A 22,295-nucleotide genomic window follows, 5' to 3' on the forward strand; every position below is an offset into this window, starting at 1 on the left:
GTCAGAGGTTTAGTCCGACGGCGTTTCTCAGAGAGACGGTTGTCCCTTTTCGCTTTCCGTTCCCCCGACAGTGGATGAGTGGACAAGGTAGAGCGTGTGCATTGTTTTCTTAAAGGGGGGCAACGCTTCCCTACGGACGCCGGCAGGGCCGCCCTCTTGACGGGAGTCTTCTCTTCCGTACGGAAAGGCGTGGGGAGAGAGGCAGCCGCGGTGACCTGGCTGGTTCCGCCATTTTGTTGTACGGCTGAGGACGGAGGGGGCGGGGAGGAGAGGAGGGGCGGGGGGCAGGGCAGGCCAGGGCGCCCGCGCGGCCTCCGGAGATGGTGATCTGCTGCGCGGCGCTGAACTGCTCCAACCGGCAAGGCAAAGCTCCCCGGGGTCGGGCGGCCGTCTCCTTTCACAGGTAACCGGGGGGAGGGGCCGCTCTCACCTGGCCGGCAGGTAGACGGAGTCCTACCTGCCTCCGCCCCCTCCCATCGCCCCCGAGCCCTCACGCACAGCGAGCCTGTCAGGGCCCTGGCAGAGCCCCGCCCCTCTGCCTCCGAGGCAGGCGCAGCGAGCATCCCAAGGGGCGTCTCCTCCGCCGCCTCGCCCTCTGGCCCGGGGCTTCCTCGGGGAGAAGGCGCTGCGTGGCCTGGCACTCTGCACATGCCTCGTGGTGGTGGCGACCTGCAGACACGCTGGCTGGTGGGGCTCAGCCTGCTGAACGAGGTTCCAGGGCTAAGCCCTGCAAGGAACGAGTCCCTGCCTCTTCTTCTACACACAGGGGTAGGTGCAGCACACGCAGGCTGCGCCCCCAGTACACACACAGGTGTGTCTGCGCGGTGTTCTTGCCAAAGTTCTGGAAACCGGCCATGTCACTTGACTGTCTCCCTGGACTGAGGCTGCAGTCCTCTCCACACTTTCCTGGGAGTAAGCTTCATTGACTATAGTGGGACTTACTTCTGAGTAGACATGCATAGGCTTGGGCTCCCTGGGCTGCTGTCCTCTCTATACTTTCCTGGGAGTAAGCTTCATTGACTATAGTGGGACTCACTTCTGAGTAGATGCCCATAGGCTTGGGCTCTGAGTTGTTCCCCATTGACCCAATTACAATTGTTAGTTTTTACTTTGTTTTGGTTATATTCCACTGTGTAATGTTAAAATGTAATGTTTTAATGCATTACTTGATTTTTTTAACCTGTTGTGATACTTTGTACTTGATTGTAAAACTTTGTTAGCTGCCTTGGGCATTTGTTTTGGCATGGGAAAGTTGGGATATAAATCTCTAAAATAAAATAAATAAAAACCTACTGGGGGAAAAAAATCTCTGTCGCCACCTATCTTAATAGGGATAATAGCTTTCATGTTGCTGAGCATGGCCTTGCCTGTAAACTGCAAGTAAGCTGTTGAACTAATTAATCTGTGCTATGCAGCTATGAAAGATGTGAAGTATTGACAAAGTTGCTACATGTCAATGGATATGAATTCCATTCCTATAACTCCAAAACATGCGCTACCTCTGACACATTCTCGGCATCACCTGGCAGGACAAAGTTCCAAACAACACAGTCCTGGAATGTGCTGGAATCCCTAGCATGTATGCACTGCTGAAACAGAGATGCCTGCGTTGGCTCGGTCATGTCGTGAGAATGGATGATGGCCTGATCCCAAAGGATCTCCTCTATGGAGAAATGCAAGGAAAGCGCCCTACAGGTAGACCACAGCTGCGATACAAGGACATCTGCAAGAGGGATCTGAAGGCCTTAGGAGTGGACCTCAACAAGTGGGAAACCCTGGCCTCTGAGCGGCCCGCTTGGAGGCAGGCTGTGCAGCATGGCCTTTTCCAGTTTGAAGAGGCACTTGGCCAACAGACTGAGGCAAAGAGGCAAAGAAGGAAGGCCCACAGCCAGGGAGACAGACCAGGAACAGACTGCACTTGCTCCCGGTGTGGAAGGGATTATCGCTCCCGAATTGCCAACAGACAACTCCAAAACAGGAAGGAAAAAAAAGACCCTTTCTGCCAATAGCCCCTTTCTAGACAGCGTTTTCTTATGTCAAGTTGCAACTGTCTGACACATCCTTCAATGATTGTGTTTTTCCTTCTGCCGCTGAGGAAATTGCAGACATATATGTTAGACGTTCATTTTCACATCCTTATTGGGTTCGACCTTACTTGCGTTTTATCACTTGGAGATGTCAAGAAATAACTTAGATTGTCCAACAAAACAACTGTGCTCAAGTTAATCTTGAAAACTGGGAAAGATACATACCTCTGATAATAAAAGCAGGAAAATAGTGGGATAACACTCTATGTCAGGCAAGCCTGTTATCTTGGTGCATTTTAACTTTAATGTTTTCTTATGAATTGGGCAACAGTTGCCTCTGAGTCACAAATGCAAGATTTTTTGTGTTCTGCTATTGTGCTATTGTGTTAAAAGATACTAAAGAAACATTTTTGTGTTTATTTCAGTGTGTCTCTATATTACTGTTAAAGCTTTTCTTTGCAAAAATCTGTGACTAATGCATCCATACAAAAATGTTAACCTTCATATTAGGAATGTTATTCCCCTGTCTAAAGTTGATCAATGCAGACACTGCCACTCCCCTGTGAGTAGAAAGTGAAAGCAGCTAACTAGTGCCTGTATACCGATTTTACTGTAGTTGAACTGAAGAAACATATTGTATATGAACTTAAGATGAAAATTTCCTTGCTGGATTTAAGCAGACTCTACCCAATTCAGTGTCCTGTTTCTAGCAGCAAGCAGTCACATGCATCTGGAAGCTCATAAACAGGTCATATTTGTCACATTTGGCTATTATGGGTAAAATGGTTTGGTAGCTTAGTTCTCATGTGCAGTTTTCTTCCCTTCACATAGAGCTGTGATATCAGTCTTGAAACTGCCTATTAGGTGTCCCAGATGTATTTATGCGTGTGTGTATATGTTCATATGTTCATTTTAAGTAATCCTAGTTGAGGAAACCCAATGAGTCAAAAAAATTAATCTTTGGAAATTGAGCCATTCTTTTTCAGGCACAGATTTTAAATATTAATTGATAGCTTATGCAAACAAGTCTTGAGTTAGTAAGTCTGAAGTGTGATCTCAGTTAATTCCAAACAGAGTGAATTCCAACTCTGTTACTAATTATGTATATGTATAATTAGTTTCCTCTCAATGCAAAGACTAGATTGAGACAGCACATTAAACCATGGTTTGTACTAACCATAGTCCAGATCCCAAATCACGGTTTTGGCTTCAAAACATATATCTCATCTGCTCAGTACTTCTGTTTCAATTATGCAAGGGCCTCCAGTAGTGCAAACATGACTGTAACTATGATTTGGCAATTCAGATATCACACCAAACTATAGTTCTCAGCCTTACTTCAAAACACAGCTTCTGATTTTGGTTTGCTGAATTTGATTCATGCTTTGTCAGTTCAGACATGTGAGACATCAGACAACATGTGAGGCCACATTTTATCATCTCTCACCCTGGTTTGGTATGAGGTCTAAACTGAGACACAAAATACATTGTATGGAAACATCTACTGCAGGCACATCCACAGAGCAGCTTGTTTTGGAGCTGAGGTAACACTGAACTAAAAATAAATGAAAAGGTACTCAAGAAAAAGTTGCCAATTGTGGATATTTTGTTCTATGATGCAAACTGAATATTTTGGCCTGTTGCTCAATAAGGCTCCTGATCTGCCAGTGATCAGTATGGGAAACAGAGTGAACAGTAGCTTTAGTAACTTTCACTCCATCCCCACTAGCTTATTCTTATTGAGGAGTGGCAGTGAAAGTCAAGCACTGACTGAGGACCCATTGCCATCAGAAACACCACTTGAGTGGGCTAATCCCTGAAACCTCCCTCCCCACCCCATAATTTGCAGGATCTGTAGGGATGTTTCCATTAGCCAGTGGGAGAGATGAGTTTCTGCTGCCACTGAAAATTCCCTCCCTTCACCAATGTGAAAAGCTGTTATCTCCTATTATCTGTTGCCTTTCCCTGCCAGTAAGCGTGGGGTACACATGGGCTATGTGTGCCATAGTGCAGAACTTTATGCCAGGACCTCCTGCAACTTGCCACTGGCATGGCTTCTGTTTCACTGCATCAGATGCAAGTGCAGGAGTGAACAGCTAAGAGGCGAACTCTGACAGAGCTTCTATTGCTATTCTATAGCAAGGGTCTCCAAACCCCGGCCCGTGGCCAGCCTCTATCCAGCCTGCAGCCAGTCTGTGATCCCCTGAGAGCCTCTGGCCCAGTTGACCAAACACAACTGGAGTCGTGCTTCTGGGGTGGGGGAATGGAGACCATTTAAGTGTGTGCTTTATTTCTTGGGCTGTGTTGGTGCTTGGAGAAATCCTGGGCATTTGAGCCCATTCATTTATTAATTCATCTAAGTTCCATCTCTAATGTATTTATTTAAATTTTATTATTTAATTTTTTTTTTTCTGACCCTCGACACTGTACCTGCTATTTGATGATGCCCTTCGGCCAAAATGTTTAGAGACCCCTGTTCTAGAGGTAGGTGATAGAGAGTCCTTTGTGTGTCAGGTCAGGAGAAAGCAGCTGAGGTGTATGATGGAAGTCAATGCTAGGAACTTGATGAGGCTCTTAGTTACAGCTTCCTGTAGAGCAGGGAGAGACAGGTGTTTGGGCCCAGTGTAACCACTGCAGCATAGGCCATCATTCAGCCCTCATATCTTAAAATCCAACAGGGAGATCTTGCTTAGGGTGCCCTTGCCACCTAAGGCTTGGCAAGAGGTCTGAGGATTAAATAGAGATGTAATATTTCTGGAAATTTTGAAGCTCGGAAATCCAGTTTTTTTTGGAAAAAAACAAATTTTTGGAAAAATTGAAAAAAATGCTACATTAGTACTTTCTTCTTTTCCAGATTGAAAGTCATTCTGTTACTTTAGGAACATAAAACATGACTATGGACAATTTGACTTGGCATAAAATAATCACAGCATATTAAAAAGATGGTGTATCCAAACAATTATTACGAACAGAATTTATTTTTTAAATAATTATTTGTAATTGTATCTCCTGAACTGTTTACTAGTTTATGTGGAACAGACAAAAAAACCTCCACAAAACAATTTTTAAAAATTCAGAAGTAACTATTTTTCATATTTCCTCTCCACAGTATGAAATAAAAATAAAAAACCCATTCTCATAAAAAGAATTGAAGAGTGTATAGAAGGGAGTGAAACTAAGTTTCAATGAATGGGCATGAAATTTAATCAGAATCATTTTCTGAGCTGTCAGTCTCAGTTTCAGTCTCTGCTTCTGCAGCTACTCTGTTGTGTCTGTCATTATCACAGTTCTAAAAAAGGACTTCTAAAAACTGAAGGTTTGCCCAGATTGAAACACGCTTCTCTACCCTTTCACATGTCAGTTTATTTTTTGATTTAGTATGTTTCCAAACATAGACCAGATTCTTACACATGCTGCAGAAGATGGAGGAATCTGAAGAAGGCGAGAAGCAAGGAGTCAGAGGCTGTGTTGTGCAAAGAGCTTGCCACCATGTTGCGGGAGGAATATGTTTGGCAGAATCCCAGATTGCATTCCTGGACCAAATCCCTGAAGATGTTCTGTATTCTGCAACATTTGAAAGTACCTTCCCAACATCAAGTCCTAAATGTGATGCTTGTTTTGTAATCCAGTCAAATGCAGTAACAGTGCTATCTATCATCACTTATATTTCCACCTTTGAATCTTGGATCCAGCAGATTTGCAGCAGCATGAATTGAATGGCAACAACATTCTTCCCCCTTTTTAATAAAACCTTTCACTTTACTTTCTTATATAGTTTTAAGTGGAGATATCCTGAGATTTTCAAAAACAGTTGTTTTTATCTTGGTCATTAGATAAGGAATTCTGGCAAAAGTGCACTATCTGATTCAGATGCAGTTATTCCTGCAGCAATTGACTTTAGAATCTTCAGGGAATTTTGCAGCTGAACCCAGAAGACATCCTAATCAAGAAAAGTGTTTCTTACACTCCTTGGTACTTTAAGATCTTCAGCTATTACTGTTTTTTGAAGAGCTTCTTTGTTTTTCAGTAAACTTTCAAAGGAGATCACCACTCCAGCCCACCTCTTTTACTCTTTTAGCCCAAACTCTTTTACTACAGAGGTTCAGTATCATTATTCTTTGCATTTTTTTTCTGCTTGCTTCTTCTTGAAAACTGCAGCTACAGTATGAGTACCTTTTACAACTTATTTTGCTTGTTTATAGATAATTTGAAGGGTGTCCAGTTACATAATATCATTAAGAAGCAAGTTTAGCCTATGAGATGCACATCCTATTGCAGTAATATGTGGATACTTATCCATTATGATCTCCCATGCTACTTTCTTATTGCTGGCATTGTCAGTCAGCAAAGCAAATACTTTACCACTCCCAATTTTCTGTAGGACTTCACATATTTACAGCTGATATATTCTGCGGTATGTCTGTTCTCTCCTGTTTCAGTGCTTTTGTAAAAAACTGGTTGAGGTGTTATATATATTGGCAACCTTCAGTCTCGAAAGACTATGGTATCGCGCTCTGAAAGGTGGTTCTGGCACAGCGTCTAGTGTGGCTGAAAAGGCCAATCCGGGAGTGACAATCCCTTCCACACCGAGAGCAAGTGCAGTCTGTCCCTGGTCTGTCTCCCTGGCTATGGGCCTTCCTTCTTTGCCTCTTAGCCTCAGACTGTTGGCAAAGTGTCTCTTCAAACTGGGAAAGGCCATGCTGCACTGCCTGCCTCCAAGCGGGCCGCTCAGAGGCCAGGGTTTCCCACTTGTTGAGGTCCATCCCTAAGGCCTTCAGATCCCTCTTGCAGAAGTCCTTGTATCGCAGCTGTGGTCTACCTGTAGGGCGCTTTCCTTGCACGAGTTCTCCATAGAGGAGATCCTTTGGGATCCGGCCATCATCCATTCTCACGACATGACCAAGCCAACGCAGGCGTCTCTGTTTCAGCAGTGAATACATGCTAGGGATTCCAGCACGTTCCAGGACTGTGTTGTTTGGAACTTTGTCCTGCCAGGTGATGCCGAGGATGCGTCGGAGGCAGCGCATGTGGAAAGCGCTCAGTTTCCTCTCCTGTTGTGAGCGAAGAGTCCATGACTCGCTGCAGTACAGAAGTGTACTCAGGACGCAAGCTCTGTAGACCTGGATCTTGGTATGTTCCGTCAGCTTCTTGTTGGACCAGACTCTCTTTGTGAGTCTGGAAAACGTGGTAGCTGCTTTACCGATGCGCTTGTTTAGCTCGGTATCGAGAGAATGAGTGTCGGAGATCGTTGAGCCAAGGTACACAAAGTCATGGACAACCTCCAGTTCATGCTCAGAGATTGTAATGCAGGGAGGTGAGTCCACATCCTGAACCATGACCTGTGTTTTCTTCAGGCTGATTGTCAGTCCAAAATCTTGGCAGGCCTTGCTAAAACGATCCATGAGCTGCTGGAGATCTTTGGCAGAGTGGGTAGTGACAGCTGCATCGTCGGCAAAGAGGAAGTCACGCAGACATTTCAGCTGGACTTTGGATTTTGCTCTCAGTCTGGAGAGGTTGAAGAGCTTTCCGTCAGATCTGGTCCGGAGATAGATGCCTTCTGTTGCAGTTCCAAAGGCCTGCTTCAGCAGGACAGCGAAGAAAATCCCAAACAAGGTTGGTGCAAGAACACAGCCCTGCTTCACTCCGCTTCGGATGTCAAAAGGGTCTGATGTGGAGCCATCAAAGACAACAGTGCCCTTCATGTCCTTGTGGAAAGATCTGATGATGCTGAGGAGCCTGGGTGGACATCCAATCTTGGGGAGAATCTTGAAGAGGCCGTCTCTGCTGACCAGGTCGAAAGCCTTTGTGAGATCTATGAAGGCTATAAAGAGTGGCTGTCGTTGTTCCCTGCATTTCTCCTGCAGTTGTCTAAGGGAGAATACCATATCAGTGGTGGACCTGTTGGCTCGGAATCCACACTGCGATTCTGGATAGACGCTCTCTGCAAGTACCTGGAGCCTCTTTAGTACAACTCGGGCAAACAGCTTTCCTACAACGCTAAGGAGAGAGATGCCGCGGTAGTTGTTGCAGTCACCCCTGTTACCTTTGTTCTTGTACAGCGTGATGATGTTCGCATCCCAAAATTTATAATTCCTTCTCCTCTCACATATGTCCATCCATCTGTAAGTAGTGCAAGACACAGCGATTCATTAATTTTTTCTTAAACAGATTCCATTACATGTTCATATTTCGACTCCAAAAGAGATTTGCTTAAAGAATGTCTGCTGGGCAAATGGTATGATGGTCTTAGTAATTTCAAAGCTTCCTGCCAGTACGTATTTTCAGTTATGGAAAATGGTGTTCCAGATGAATATATTGCTCTTGCAAGAGCCCGATCAATTTTTTCCTGATCTGCAGGTGTCATCTTGTCTACAAATGAAGTTATTGAATAATTTTTGGATGCAGCTGTCTTCAGTATCTGTTTCCTTGAAGATGCTGCTGATGGGGCAACACTTTGTGTTGCTACTGATGTTACAGATGGAGTAGAAAGAGGACTTCTTGAATGAGAACGTTAAGAAAAGCTATGTTCATTTTCATCATTGTGGTCCTCTTCACTTAGATCCATGAAGGATTTTTTAATATCTACAGGACACTTGTTGCATACAAGAATGTGTTTTGTCATCCTGGTGGCATTTGAAAATGCATATTTCATCTGACAATATTTGCAAATCACATTTTTCTTCTCAGAAGAACTTGTAATGTGAAAATGCCTCCATATGCTAGATGTTGGTCTCACCATTTTCCTGAGGGGAGTAGGAAAGAAAAATAATTTAATGACTAGTTTGCAAGAAGACACTAATCTATGGTTGTGGGTGGGGGAAGTAAAGAACCAGATTAGTAGTAAATAAATTATTATTTACACAAAGGTTGTAAAGATAAACTAATGTAGCTAAATGATTCAGTTTTCTGGAATCAGATCAATGTAAACTCTTACCTTTTTAAATTAAGTATATACTTTCAGGTCCTTTTTGTTGCTCTGTATTTTCTTCTAATGCTTTGAGGCCTTGTGAAGAGGACAAAACAGAACCAGACATACTCACCCACATGCAAAAACAAAACTGAAACCCTTTTCTTTTCTTGTGACAATAGCAGCACCTCCTAAAGGAAGAAATGCATCTTGTTCTTGCATTGGAGAGTTCAGTTTGTAACCTCGAACTTGCTTGTCCTCAGTGCACAGAAATTAGAATAATCTGATACCATACATATTTTTTAGAAATGATTTGGAAAATATTTGAACACTGTGTCTTAAAATATCTTATTCATCATGTTAAAATAAAACATTCCATCATCAATTTTTTCTTTTTTTTCCTTTTTAAATTTTTCAGAAAAAAACAAACAAGCCTTTGGGAAAAAAACAGTTTTTTCCAAATTTTTCCGGGTTTTTTCCCAGGCCTTCACATCTCTAGGATTAAAGTGGACTTGATGGTGATGCCTTTGTTGACAAACTCTCTTTGGAGGACCATGTCTTGTCTTACAGTGTGGTCCTATGTGGAGTTAGGCACACCTAAGCCCCTAAGAAATCAGGGGACTTTGGTACTTCTAACTTCATAAGATTGCAACCACTAAGATTTGGGCTGCTGAAGTTCTGATTTCAATCTACTGGTTGGGTTGCTAGTGACTGTGTGATGAATGCTTTAATTATGCTCTTCAACTGTTTTATTGTAAACTGCTGCAAAAGTCCTTTTGGGTTAATTAGTTGAATATTTGGTTTTAACAATAAACAAATGGGAAAGAAGACACAAAACTGAAACAATTCACCATCCCAGTGAAACCAAAAAATGTAATTAATACTGCATGTTTTATTTTGTAATGAACCCAATTTACCCTTTTTAATGAATTCATGTTTTTTACAATTAATTCCTAGGTATTCATATAACTTTGTTGATTCCAGTAAAACATACATTGTCACTCCTTTCTCTTTGTTCTTTTTTGAAGGTTTCCATTAAAGGACTCAAAGCGACTGATCCAGTGGTTAAAAGCAGTACATAGGGATAACTGGACTCCCACCAAGTATTCCTTTCTCTGCAGCGAGCACTTCACTAAAGACAGCTTTTCAAAACGTCTGGAAGACCAGCACCGGCTGCTCAAACCCACAGCTGTACCAACCATTTTCCAGCTTTCAGAGAAACGGGAGGATAGCAAAGATCATGTCAAAAGCAGGAGGAAAATAGAAGATCAGGCTCTGCAAGGAGATGGAAATCAACCGAAGGAAGGAAGTGATGAGATAGTTGAGGGAATCTTATCTTCTGACCAAGATTTGAAGATGGAAGGGACTGAAGAAATGGAGCAAGTGACTCTTCAAGCTGAAATTGGCTCAATGTCTGAGCAGGGAGAGAATTTCAAGGTCCAGCTTGAAGGCTCCCTCAGAAGGATGTTGGCTGATAACCTAGTCACAAAAGTAACTCAGATTAAGCCAGAAAAACCTGCTATAGAGAATTGTTCAGAGACCATTATCCACCCTGCAAGTTTGAAAACTGACAAAAGTGGTATATTGGAGGATGATTACACACCGCCTGTATCAGGGGCATGCAAATTTATTGGGTCCCTTCATTCTTACAGTTTTTTCTCCAAGCACACTAGAGAGAAGTCATCTTCTCCAAAGGAGCAATTAGAAAAAAAGAGGTTGAGGAGAAGTGTGGAACCTAGATGCAGTAGCAACATTGCGGAGCAGGACGCAAGTTTAATAGATACATCCTCTACTTCCTCTCTCACTGCAATCCCCCAGAAACCTTCCCAAAGCATGTCTGCGTCTCCTGCAGATCTGACCCCTAAACCAGCAGCTGAAGCAGTTGTAGGTCAGAAGGGAGACACTGATGCCAGCCCCATGTCGATCAATGAGGTCATCATGTCTGCTTCAGGAGCCTGCAAGCTCATTGACTCCCTTCATTCCTACTGCTTCTCCTCTAGACAAAGTAAAAGTCAAGTCTGCTGCTTGAGGGAACAGTTAGAGAAAAAGAACGGAGAACTGAAGCTATTGAGGAAGAAGATCAGCCGTTCTGCCAGCCAAGTTAAAAAGCTAAAGGAAAAACTAGAAGAACTGAAGAAGATAAATTTCCCATATTTGAACAACCTGCTGTCCCAGGACTGTGGTCAGTATTTTCTTCATTCTTTTAGCTGAGGCACAGTTGCTGTTTAGCTAAACATGCTGAGGCAAAGCATTTCAAGATATCTTACCTATTACTGCCCTATCTGTAGTTGTTTTATTTTGAAGAGTGTATAACCCTAAGGTTTAAAAGAATTGGAACATCTTCTTGCACATTTATGCTCAATGTTGTTGAAAAGTTCTCCTGCTCAGAAAAGTGAGGTCAGAGTAGAATTTGTCTTGGAATTAATAGAACTTGGAGTCTTAGATTAGTCCCATTCTGTACTGTCTGTAGATGATTAGTAAATATGCCAACTGTATTTTTCTAAGTTGTATTCCTCATATTTATCTTTACAATGATTCCCCACCACATTCCCCCCTCAGTGGGAATGCAAGACTCAAGTATTCATCATGCCCAAATACAGTTCAGTCACTGGTTGGAGCTTAGCTGGGACACTGTAGTTATTCTCCATAATACTGCACAGTGTATCATGACATTCTTCCTCAAGCCCTACGTATTTCTTGGGTGCAGTGAGCAGACTGTCTACAGTGCATTTTCAGAAATGAAAATCTAGTTAAGACTGAGCAAACAAAATTATCAGCAGATTGAGCATGTATGTGCATGCATTCACACACAGATGAATCCTTACAGCATCTGGGGGAAGAGAGGAAAGCAGCCTGTGAATTCTGTTTCATGTTCCCATCCCTGAAACATACATGATTGTAAAGAACAGGACATGTGAATATGAGCAAGAAGGAATTTAGTTAAACAAAAGTTGGAATGCATGCCCCCTTTGGGAGTGACAAGCATAGAAACCTAAAGAGAACAAGACAGTCCCTAGCAGTCCCTGTTGCAATCACCCTTTATACTTCCAGAAGTTTGCCAGCCCCTTTCAGAGAATTGCGATGCCCCATCCTTAGCATATGTCTGTCTTACATTATTTGCTTTGTGAACTTTATAGCTCCCACTGGGGTCCATATTCAGGAGTCCAGAGTTCTAAGAATAGCCTGGGCAATTTCTAGAAACTTTGAAAGGTACCACAGCAATTTAATGGGTAGCAAATGCTTCTTCCCCAAATGTTTTCACCTGTTCTCTTGGGACTTCTGCTTATCCTGTCTATAAGAAGGAAACATTCAATATAAAGTTTCTTTTTGGAATTTTTGGACTGTATTTACTTTACTATCCAAACAAGCTAAGTGCACAGTTAAGACCCATTGATTTCACATATCATTTTTCCATAAAAGTGAACTGCATTCATTGGCTTGTGGAAGAATGTTAAAAGGCTGCAGTCGAGGATGGTACTGAGGCATGAATAACATTCCCCCCCAGTAGGAATGCATGTCTGCCTTATACTAGGAATAACTCCCTTTGGCATTCTGTGGGAAAAAGTAAAAGACGTATAAGTAAGGATATAGTTGAGGTAGAAGCAAAGTTATCTCTGTGCTCCAGGCTTTGGTGAGGGCTATTGGCAAGTTTTGTGTCAACAGGTGGCCCAATTCTATGATGCTTCAGCACCAGCACTGCAGCCCCAGTGCCAATGCTGGTTGTCGTAAACGTGCTGGGTGTCACAAACATACTGCCACCCTGAGAGTAAGTGGCACAAGTAGGGAGGCCTGCACCGCCCTGTCTATGCCACAGCACTGACTTAGCCTCAATGCAGCCCCAAGGTAAGATAACAAGCATGCCCTTACATTGAGGATGCCCACTGACTGCCTCCCTGCTGCAGGATGCAGTGCACACCACATTGGCACAGCTATGTCAGTGCTGGAAAGTTGGTTAGGATTGCACCTTAACTGTTTTTTATCACCTCTGTCTTACTAGGATGTAAGAGCTGGCCTGGCTGGGTGGACAGGGAGGGTGATGAATGCATCTCTGAGGGAAGGGGTGTTGCCGCCAACCTTGAAGCAGGCGGTGGTTCTCCTCCTCCTGAAGAAACCCTCCCTGAATCCCACTAAATTGAACAACTTTCGGCCGGTCTCAAATATTCGTTTTTTAGGCAAGGTGATTGAGCAGGTGGTGGCACCCTAGCTCCAGAGGGTCCTAGAGGAAGCTGATTATCTAGATCAGTTTCAGTCTGGCTTCAGGCCGGGGTTTGGGACAGAGACTGCCTTGGTCACCTTGGTGGATGATCTGCACCAGGGAATGGACAGAGGGAGTGTGTCCCTGTTAGTCTTGCTGGACCTTTCAGAGGCCTTCGACCCCATCGACCATTGTCTCCTTCTGGATCGATTGGCTGAGTTGGGGTTTGGAGGCACTGTTTTGTGGTGGTTCCACTCTTTCCTGGCTGACAGATCCCAGAAGGTGGTGCTGGGGGGGTGCTTGTTCAGCATCCTGGCCTCTTAGGTGTGGGGTGCCGCAAGGGTCCATTCTATCCCCTGTGCTGTTCAACATCTGCATGAAACCGCTGGGAGAGGTCATCCGGAGGTTTGGGGTAGGGTACCATCAGCATGCTGATGATACCCAGCTCTTTCTCTCCTTTCTTTCTGGTTCTGAGCGGGCAGTCAAAGTTCTGGATCATTGTCTGGAGGCTGTTGGGAGCTGCATGTGGGTGAACAAGCTGAAAATTAAATCCTGATAAGACAGGTTCTCCTGGTCCGGAAATCCTCGACTCTGGTATTGGACTATCGGCCTTCTCTGAATGGGGTTGCACTCCCTCTGAAGGAGCAGGTCCGCAGCTTGGGGGAGCTGGATCCAGAGCTGCTCCTGGATTCTCAGGTGGCAGCTGTGGCCAGTGGAGCCTTTGCTCAGCTTCGGCTGATTCGCCAGCTGCAACCATACCTGGGTCACTCAGACCTGGCCATGGTGACCCATAACCTACTGCAATGCGCTCTGCATGGGGCTGCCTCTGAAGACTGTTCAGAAACTGCAGCTAGTGCAGAACATGGCTGCCCATGAGGTTACTGGGGCTCTCCAGTTCAACTCTGTTGGGCCGTTGTTTCAGCTACTGCACTGGCTTCTAGTTCGTTTTCGAGCTGAATTAAAAGTGCTAGTTTTTATTTTTAAAGCCCTTTACAGTTCAGGTCCAGGGTATTTGAGGGACCACCTCCTTCCATATAATGCCACCCATCCTCCCTGGTCATCAGAGGGGGCCCTTCTAACTGCTGCCACTAGTAGAGGAGAGGGGGATGGTGGCAAGAAATAGGGCCTTCTCAATGGTGGCACCTCGTCTGTGGAATTGAGAACAGCTCCCTCTTTGGAATCCTTTTGATGGGGTCTCAAGACCTTTTTATTTAAGGAAGTTTTTAAATGTTGACATCGGGGGGGGGCTAGTACTTTTTAATGAAACGTCTTTTAATCTGTGATCCAATTGTATTTTATTGTTTTTTTGGTTTTAATGTTTTTAGCACTGTTTTGAGCGTATTGAAATATTGCTGTAGGCCCTTGAGCAGGGTGGAAAGGCGAGGTATAAATCTCTTAAATAAATAAATGTAAAACAGAACGTTTTTCTTTGCTGACTGTTGCCAAAATGTAGTTGAGCTAGAAGCAAACAAAGCTGTAATCTTATACCTGTACACCCTTACCTGCTAGTTCCATTGAACTAAATGGAACCTACTTTTGAGTAAACATGCACAGGATTGTGTTGCAAATGTCAGTAATGATGCAGTTGTATGTCTATTCAGTACAGCACAGTAAACTACAAGTTCCAGGATGCACTGGGGTAACCTTACACAGAGTTTCCAGGTTGTTTCCTATCTTGTTAGTTTGCTGGCTTGCTGCGGAGGCTTTCCTGGAGACTAGGGAGAGATTAGTGGCCTAGAGCGAACAAACTAAAGACAATCTTGTAGGATATGGCTGGCAATGAAACAAATGCAGGTACAGTTTTCTGTACAGTTTTCTGTACAGATAACTAAGTTATCATTTTTATCAAAGCTTTTATAATCTTTTGCAGGATATGTGAAATACTGTAATATATCTCATTAGAATTTGGGTTCCATTGACCTGCTTTCAAATTTCATACCTGTTGCATGTTCCTGCAGGGTACTATTATCAGTCTTTTTTTTACCAACAAAAAAATCTGTTTCAACAGGGAGCATTGCACATATGCACCACAGTTTGCATTGATGTCCAGCTTGGGGCTTTTCACTTGGCCCCCAGAATTGTATCCAGAATGCAGAACCTGGAATGTGTAGTCCCTCCCTGGCTGCCCTCATTATGGGTGGAAATTAACATCTGAAGGGGAAGATCTTGACAACTTTCTGGCAAATGGAATAAGACTAAGTAACATCCTAGGTCCTTTCCTAGGGCCCAAGTGACACATGTTCAGTCCCTTTGTGCAATTCAAGTTGTGCACACTCTGTGATTTGGGACTTGGTGAATATGTCTTCTCCTGTAACAACTCTCAACAGTTAAGATGTTTGAATATGTTATTTTAGCAAGACCTGTAATTCCTTGCCATTTTCTTTTTATATTTGGTACCAAGCATATTGTAGCATAGGTACTGTTCAGAAAGAGTTTTGAGAGGAATGGGTGTACCTGCATGTGTGAGTTGCAAACAGTTTCAGTTCAGATTTAATACTTGCAATGTTCTCAGTATGTTAATATTTAACCATATCAATAAATGCTGTTCTACAGATTCTGCATCCTTGGAGAGTATATAACAGTGGTGGCCAAACTTGCTTAACCCAAGAGCTCTATACAATAAACTTCAGATGTCTGAGAGCTGCAATATTTAAGAAGCATTTTAATTCTTTTATATATTTACTCTCCATGAAATTAAACGTATCCAGTGGACTCTCAGTTTATACCTGGTAAATAGTTATTAAGCTTGAAAATTTCTTATTTGCTTTTTATATTAATTATGATGCAAAAAGGAGCTCAGCCAACATATTTCCAAGAGCTGTACATTATATGTCAAAGAGCCACAATTTGGCCACCTCTAGTATATAAGCTAGGTAAGGTTCAAAAAACAAGTGATTTATGAAACAGAACAGAAAATGAAGAATGATGGTGGACTTAAAAACCAGGTAGTCACAAGAGCCCATTAGAACAAAATTTACAGGATAGGTCAAATAAGCATTGGGATCCACAAATAACAATATGTGAACAGCATTTACAATGCAAGACGTGAGTTTTTGGTTTGTCCTTGGTGCAGTAGCTTTTAGGATTCTAGAGTCTGGACAAGTCAGATATGGGAAAGTAGGAGAAAATAATGCATCAATCTTTCTTTAACCCTGGGGATTTGAGTTATACTGGTAGACAGATATTGGTTCATCATTAAACCGCAGAGCTTTGCAGTGTAATACTGGAGGAGAGTGCCATACTGCCATATATTAACAAGATTTGGGCAGATGAGCTGGGAGGAATTGATCTCTCTTGGCTGTGTCCAGCTTGGTACTTGGGTCAGCACTAATATAAGCTCAGTAGTTGGGGAGATTGAGTTCATAGTGATCTATATGACTTCCATATATGACTTCTCTCTCTCTAGCCTTCCTATGAGAGTGAGTGGCAGTTTTGAGTGTTTGTACTTAGTTTTGGGGAATTTGTTAGTGTACTGACAACAGCATTGTAAAACAGTCTCCCTTCCTGAATGGAGAGATGTGATCTGTACAGTGTTGAGAACCTGGAGGATGAATGTCCTGTGGAATGCAACTTCTACACCAAGGCTACCTTACTAGAGGAAGCTCAGGACTTCATGGCTGTCATGACCATCATGGAACTGTCCCAACATGTTGGCTCTGCACATGGAAGGTCACATTTTAGACCTGTGGTGTTATCTGAGTAGTTACATGGTACTTTGGATGTGGGAGATTTTTCTGTGACTCATTGGATGACCCCTGGTTCTAGTACTGGGAGAACAATACTTGGGGGGGGGGGACTTCTCTTTCCATACATGCAAAAATATAGGTTACAATTAAGGCACCCTTTTAATTGTCTTTTTTACTAAGCTAAAAAGCCCAAAATGTTATAGCCCAGGGGTGCCCAAACCTTGGCCTGGGGGCCACTTGTGGCCCTCAGGGGCTTTCAATCAGGCCCTCAGGGAGCCCCCAGTCTCCAATGAGTCTCTGGCCCTCCAGAGACTTTTTGGAGTCTGTGCTGGCGCAACACAACTGCTGTCAGCAAGAGGACGACTGTTCGACTTCTCACCTGAGCTGTGGGACAAGGGCTCCCTCCACTACTTGCTGTTTCATGTCTGTGATGCAGCAGTGGCAGTGAAGGAAAGGCTGGCCTTGCTTTGTGCAAGGCCTTTTATAGGCCTTGAGCTACTACAAGACCATTCATTCATTCATATAAGTTCCATCTCTAATATATTCATTTATGTAAATTTATTCAAATTTGAAATGTAAATTGATTCAGCCCCCGGACACATTTTCAGAGAGATGATATGGCCCTCCTGCCAAAATGTTTGGACACCCCTGTTATAGCCATTCCCCCAAAGGAAGGTGGTCCTACCCTCTGTGATTTTGGTTGTCCTATTTTGCACTCTTTCCACTCTACAGTAACCTCCTTTGAGTTCTTGTACTTGCCACTCAAGTATATTTGTTCTAGTTCAGTGATGCTGCTCTAGCAAACACAAGTATTGTACCAGTACCAAGAAAGGAGCCAGAAATACGGTTCTGTATTATCCGACATTCAAGGAAGTTTGTTTTGAATTGCTAAAATATGATGATCCACTAGATGGTAGCAACACTCAGGTCTTTAACCGGTCTACATTTGCAAGCTTTGCTGCTTGTTTTCATCCTCTTATGTCTTGTGTCTGCCAGAGATGAGATCAGACTTTGGTGTGCACTTTTACTTATTACATGCAAATAGTAGATTGCCGTAAATACCTGCATCAACACAGTGTTGACAAAGACAGAGATGGAAAGAACTGAAGAACACTTTTGCTGAAGAGAAAATAGCCTAGCTACTGAACCATTGATCTGCAATCAAAGTCTTTCATGTTGAGTCCCGATTCCATGCTTTCTTTAGAATAGCAGCCAGTTGAAAGCTTTTTAAAAAAAGAATATGGTTCCAAAAGTAAAGAGTTTGAGTATTGCGACTTGTCTGATAAGCACATAAGTTGATTACCACAGCTTTACATTTGTACAGCTTTTTAAGTTCTAACACATTTCTAACTGCCCTTTCTAAGAATAAAGAATAAGAATTCTGCCATTTCTAAGAATAAAATCTTACTTTTCCTGCTGTTTACAACTAGTCACCTATAGAGTGGAATGTAGTGAAGGGACCTGCAGTTTGAGAGGGAGAGGGACACACACACCCCAGTGTCCAAGGTTCATTCATGTTGCATCAGCTGCAATTTGACAGTACTCTGTACATCTGAACCAGACATCTGCATCTGGAAGAACTTCAGGATTTGGGTCCGGTCCCTTGATTAGAGGCAGAATGCGGCATACTTTATCAAGTCTTCCCGGTGTGTTTATAGTTTCCTTTGGTCTCGCTGTTCAGCTTCTCTATTAAAAAAACTTTATCTAATTTTAAGTCTGCCTACCAGCAAGTCTAAGTATGTTACCTCATGTCTGTAGCAATAGAGGACAATTATTCAACTGACTGTAATCTTTTTCTCACTTAAAGTTTATTATCAAGCCCACTCTTTAATCTCTGTAGACTAAACATACCCATGTGGTGTTGGGTGTGGGTTTTTTTCTTCTCAAATGGCATGCTTTCTGCACCCTTTCCTCTGAATGGAGCCAAATCTTTTAGAACTTTGATGGCTGACAATGCAGTATGCTTCTGATGTTGCTGAATAGGCACAACTCCAATAAAACCCAGTAGAAATGAATATTTGTTCACTTTGCAAACAGTGTTACGTAGATTGGGCTTGAATGTCTTGCAGTTCTGGTGTCCTGTTTCTGCTGTTTGCTTGCTTTTCCACTAATACTGTTGATGAGCTCAGAAATGTATCTTGTACCACTCAAATTCAATGTTAACTTAGGGCCAAACTTCATATTACATGGGAGGTTTGTGATTGATTTTTCTAAGTTTTTTGCTTTTATTTTTTTCCTTAAAAGTAGCTATGGGGAGGGGTGGAGCTCTGAATTTGATTGGAACTGGGAAGGGAGCAGCTTATCTCTGCCCTGGTGCCATTTTCCTAATCTCAGTCTTCATACCCCAAACTGTTGTTTTGGCTCCTTGGGTTGGGATGCAAATATTGTATTTTTCCCCCCATCAGGGCAAATAGCAGTCTAAGGAGGGAAGCTTAGATTGGGGAAACAATATGGGGCAAAGGGTTAAACTTTCCCTTCCCCAGTACTTCTGCTCCAATCAGATGTGAACTCCCTTACACCTTCTTTTAAATAAAAATGTTGGGCATTCTGCACACAGATCTCCTGCAGTGTGTGTTGTTTGGACCAGAGTGGCAATCAAATGGTTAATGCATCATTTTTGGCTGGTCAAATTTGTTGTCTTCTGTTCCCTATCCCTGCGTTTGATATAGGGGTTTCATTTTATTTACATTTTTAACACCTCTAATTTTGAAGGTTGTTTATGAACATAGTAACGCATAAAGGTAACTAATCAAATCTGATTACATTATAAGATGTTAGAACACACTTAATGGCAAACACAGTCACCAAAAGCCAACACAATACTGTACAGTGGTTTGCCCTGATGACCAATTCCAGTGTGTGGTAAAATCTAACTTTTGTGGTTGTCAAAAATTTTGCTGCCATTTGACCTTTCCCAGTTCCTTATCTTTCCACAGAAACTCCACAGCTGAACCCTGTGATTGAGCCTCTTTCCTGGATGCTAGGCCATTGGTTGTCAGACCCACCAGGAGATGGTGACTTCCCTACAATGAAGCCCTTTCAATACCTCGAAGAAGTGCACATCTCTCATGTAGGGCAGCCAATGCTGAATTTCTCGTAAGTTTACAGCCTGTCTTATTTTAGAATGCTTTTGCAATGGATTATGTTTTAATATCTCATTTTAAGTGAGTATCCAACAGATGAGATTCCCTGACAAATCTGTTTATTTTAAATTTGTCTACTTTTCTACTCGGCTCTTTAAGACACTAAAAATCAGTTAAAATTCTACATTAATAAAAACAATAAAATAAAATGCAAACTATAGTTCTCCTGAACTTGGTGACTACTTTTTCAGAAGCTGCTAAACAGCCACAGAACCAATGCTGCAGTGCATTTTGATCCACTAAGAAGTCATTGTTAGCAGTGCAGTGAAACTATTTTGAAGGTCTCTAACCTAATAGTAGAAGAACTGAAATAAGTGTGCAGCCAGTTTCCAGTTCAAGTGCTCTTATAAATCTAGTGCAAGATACTAAACTCAACATCCCAAGCAGTTCAAAAAAGTGAACTGACAGACATTTTTAAAAAGTCTTGCATAGTCTTACTTGTCCCCTGCTGTCTGTACCTTCTCCCAGCGCACACTGGAAGCACCTGGGATGGAAAGAAACAAAAGATGGAGGAAGTGATGGTTACAGGGACAGCATAGTCTCTTACTTTGTGTAACTTGGAAGAAATGGTGTATCAAATTAAGTCTCCAGTAAGAGTCTAAATGGGGGAGAGACTGTAGAACAGTGAAGGAAGAAAGCTCAGTTTTCTGCCTAGATACTATAACATTTGGATCAATTGTGTAGACCCAGTACATTGTAGTAGCAGGTTTTTTCATACATTTTAAAAACTGATTGAAATGAAGATTAAGAGTGGTAGCAGTTGGGAAACATGTGCAAGTTAGGCACCTGTCTAACAGTATTAAAATGTATCCTGTAGTGTCTGTCACAATTCAGTATTTGTCCTAGGAAAGGCCAGATTTGACAAGCGATATTCTGACAAATATCTAATATGCTGTGTGTTGTCAAAAGAATTGTTCAAAAATCCAGGCATGGATTGATTCTTGGGGATATTGTTCTGTCTCCAGTCATATATTAGTCAGCAAACTTATAGTGTACTATTCCTATAATGCCAGGGTTTTCAATAGTGTTTCAGGTACTGGAATACTGCTTTTATATTCTTTTCATTTAATGATGCTGAAAAAACAGCTGAATTCTGGTTCCTGTGGAGGATTATTGCCAAGGCATGGTAACTTAATATCCCCTTATCCTAACAGATTCAATGCCTTCCATCCAGACACCAGGAAGCCAATGCATCGAGAATGTGGATTTATCCGCATCAAACCCAACACTAACAAGGTGGCCTTCATCAGTGCTCAGAACACAGGTACTAACCTATTTGCATTAGCAATTTTTTTCAGCTTTAAATCTGGCTTCCCTGAAAGAAGTCAAAGTACTTTGGTGGCTTACCTGCAAAGCTATCTTGTCTTGCCTTACACAGACTGTATTTTTTGATATTCCAGCCTTGTAAGCTACAGTGATACTAACTTTGCTTCTTGATCCAGGTTTGGTAGAAGTAGAGGAAGGAGAGGTAAATGGACAAGAGCTTTCTATAGCTTCCCACTCTGTAGCAAGGATTTCGTTTGCCAAGAAGCCCCACGTAGAGCAAGTAAGTACAGTACTCCTTAAGTGTGGGGTGGCTGACTGGTGACCTTGATGAATGCTTATTCTGTTAGGGATCAGCTAGATGTTGCTGATGCCTAACAGACTATAGTCAATAATTCAAGAAGGAACAAGTTATTATAATGTGGGACTCGAAATTGGATCATGATTAGAAAAATTTTAAACTTGCAACTTTATACCACTGGAGTTCATTTTCCAGTAGATGCCTTTTATACTGTGTAGCAGCTTCCTCTGTGTAATATGTAATTGCCATTCCCCCTGATGGAGTGCTATTCTGAAATGACCGCCCTCTTCATGGAAGAATATGAGTACTTATATAAGCAGCAGGAAGCAAGGGGAAGGCAAGACTACCACTATGATAATTTGTCTTCTGAGGATGGGTTGAGGTCCCCTTATAATGTGGGGGCTTCTGAGGTCAGGACCATAGCTGGCTTCTCTCTGAAAGTGTCCTGTACCTGGTGGCCGTATTAACTGACTTTTACAAGATACACAAGCTTGGGACTGTGTCTGTCAGAGTGATCTAAAAGCCCTTCATTTGTTTTTTCCACAAAACAGACTGTATCCTTATTTCTATATGGAATCATTTATTCCAGTTTATTCCACTTTGGTGCTGTAAGCTGTTTTCACAGTTTTACTGTAATTGTGTTGTAGGAACCAGGAAACAATGTCTGGTTTGTGGAGCTAGAACTGTGGGTTTGTTGTATGGGAAACCTGTGTAGAACATTGTGTTCATAGCAGATTCCTCAGCAAGGCTACTCAGATTAATGTGGTTTGGGA

General features: G+C 42.5%; 1 protein-coding gene across 3 annotated transcripts in view; it reads left to right on the forward strand.

Moving 5' to 3' along the window:
• The first annotated feature begins 288 nt into the window (after positions 1-288).
• The window catches only part of THAP4 (THAP domain containing 4), a 31,028-nt gene continuing 9,021 nt past the window's right edge, over positions 289-22,295 (forward strand). The window contains exons 1-5 of one of the 3 annotated variants that reach the window (XM_066620655.1): positions 289-403; positions 9,963-11,116; positions 19,752-19,911; positions 21,113-21,222; positions 21,401-21,504. In XM_066620655.1, the coding sequence (XP_066476752.1) occupies positions 321-403; positions 9,963-11,116; positions 19,752-19,911; positions 21,113-21,222; positions 21,401-21,504 (1,611 nt within the window). In that variant the 5' untranslated portion in view covers positions 289-320. Of the gene's footprint in view, positions 404-724; positions 769-9,962; positions 11,117-14,832; positions 14,924-19,751; positions 19,912-21,112; positions 21,223-21,400; positions 21,505-22,295 lie in introns of those variants that run through there. The other 2 variants (XM_066620656.1, XM_066620657.1) reach the window with 2 other exon arrangements.

The sequence above is a fragment of the Tiliqua scincoides genome, chromosome 3 (assembly GCF_035046505.1).
Source record: "Tiliqua scincoides isolate rTilSci1 chromosome 3, rTilSci1.hap2, whole genome shotgun sequence".
NCBI classification, from domain to species: Eukaryota; Metazoa; Chordata; class Lepidosauria; order Squamata; family Scincidae; genus Tiliqua; species Tiliqua scincoides.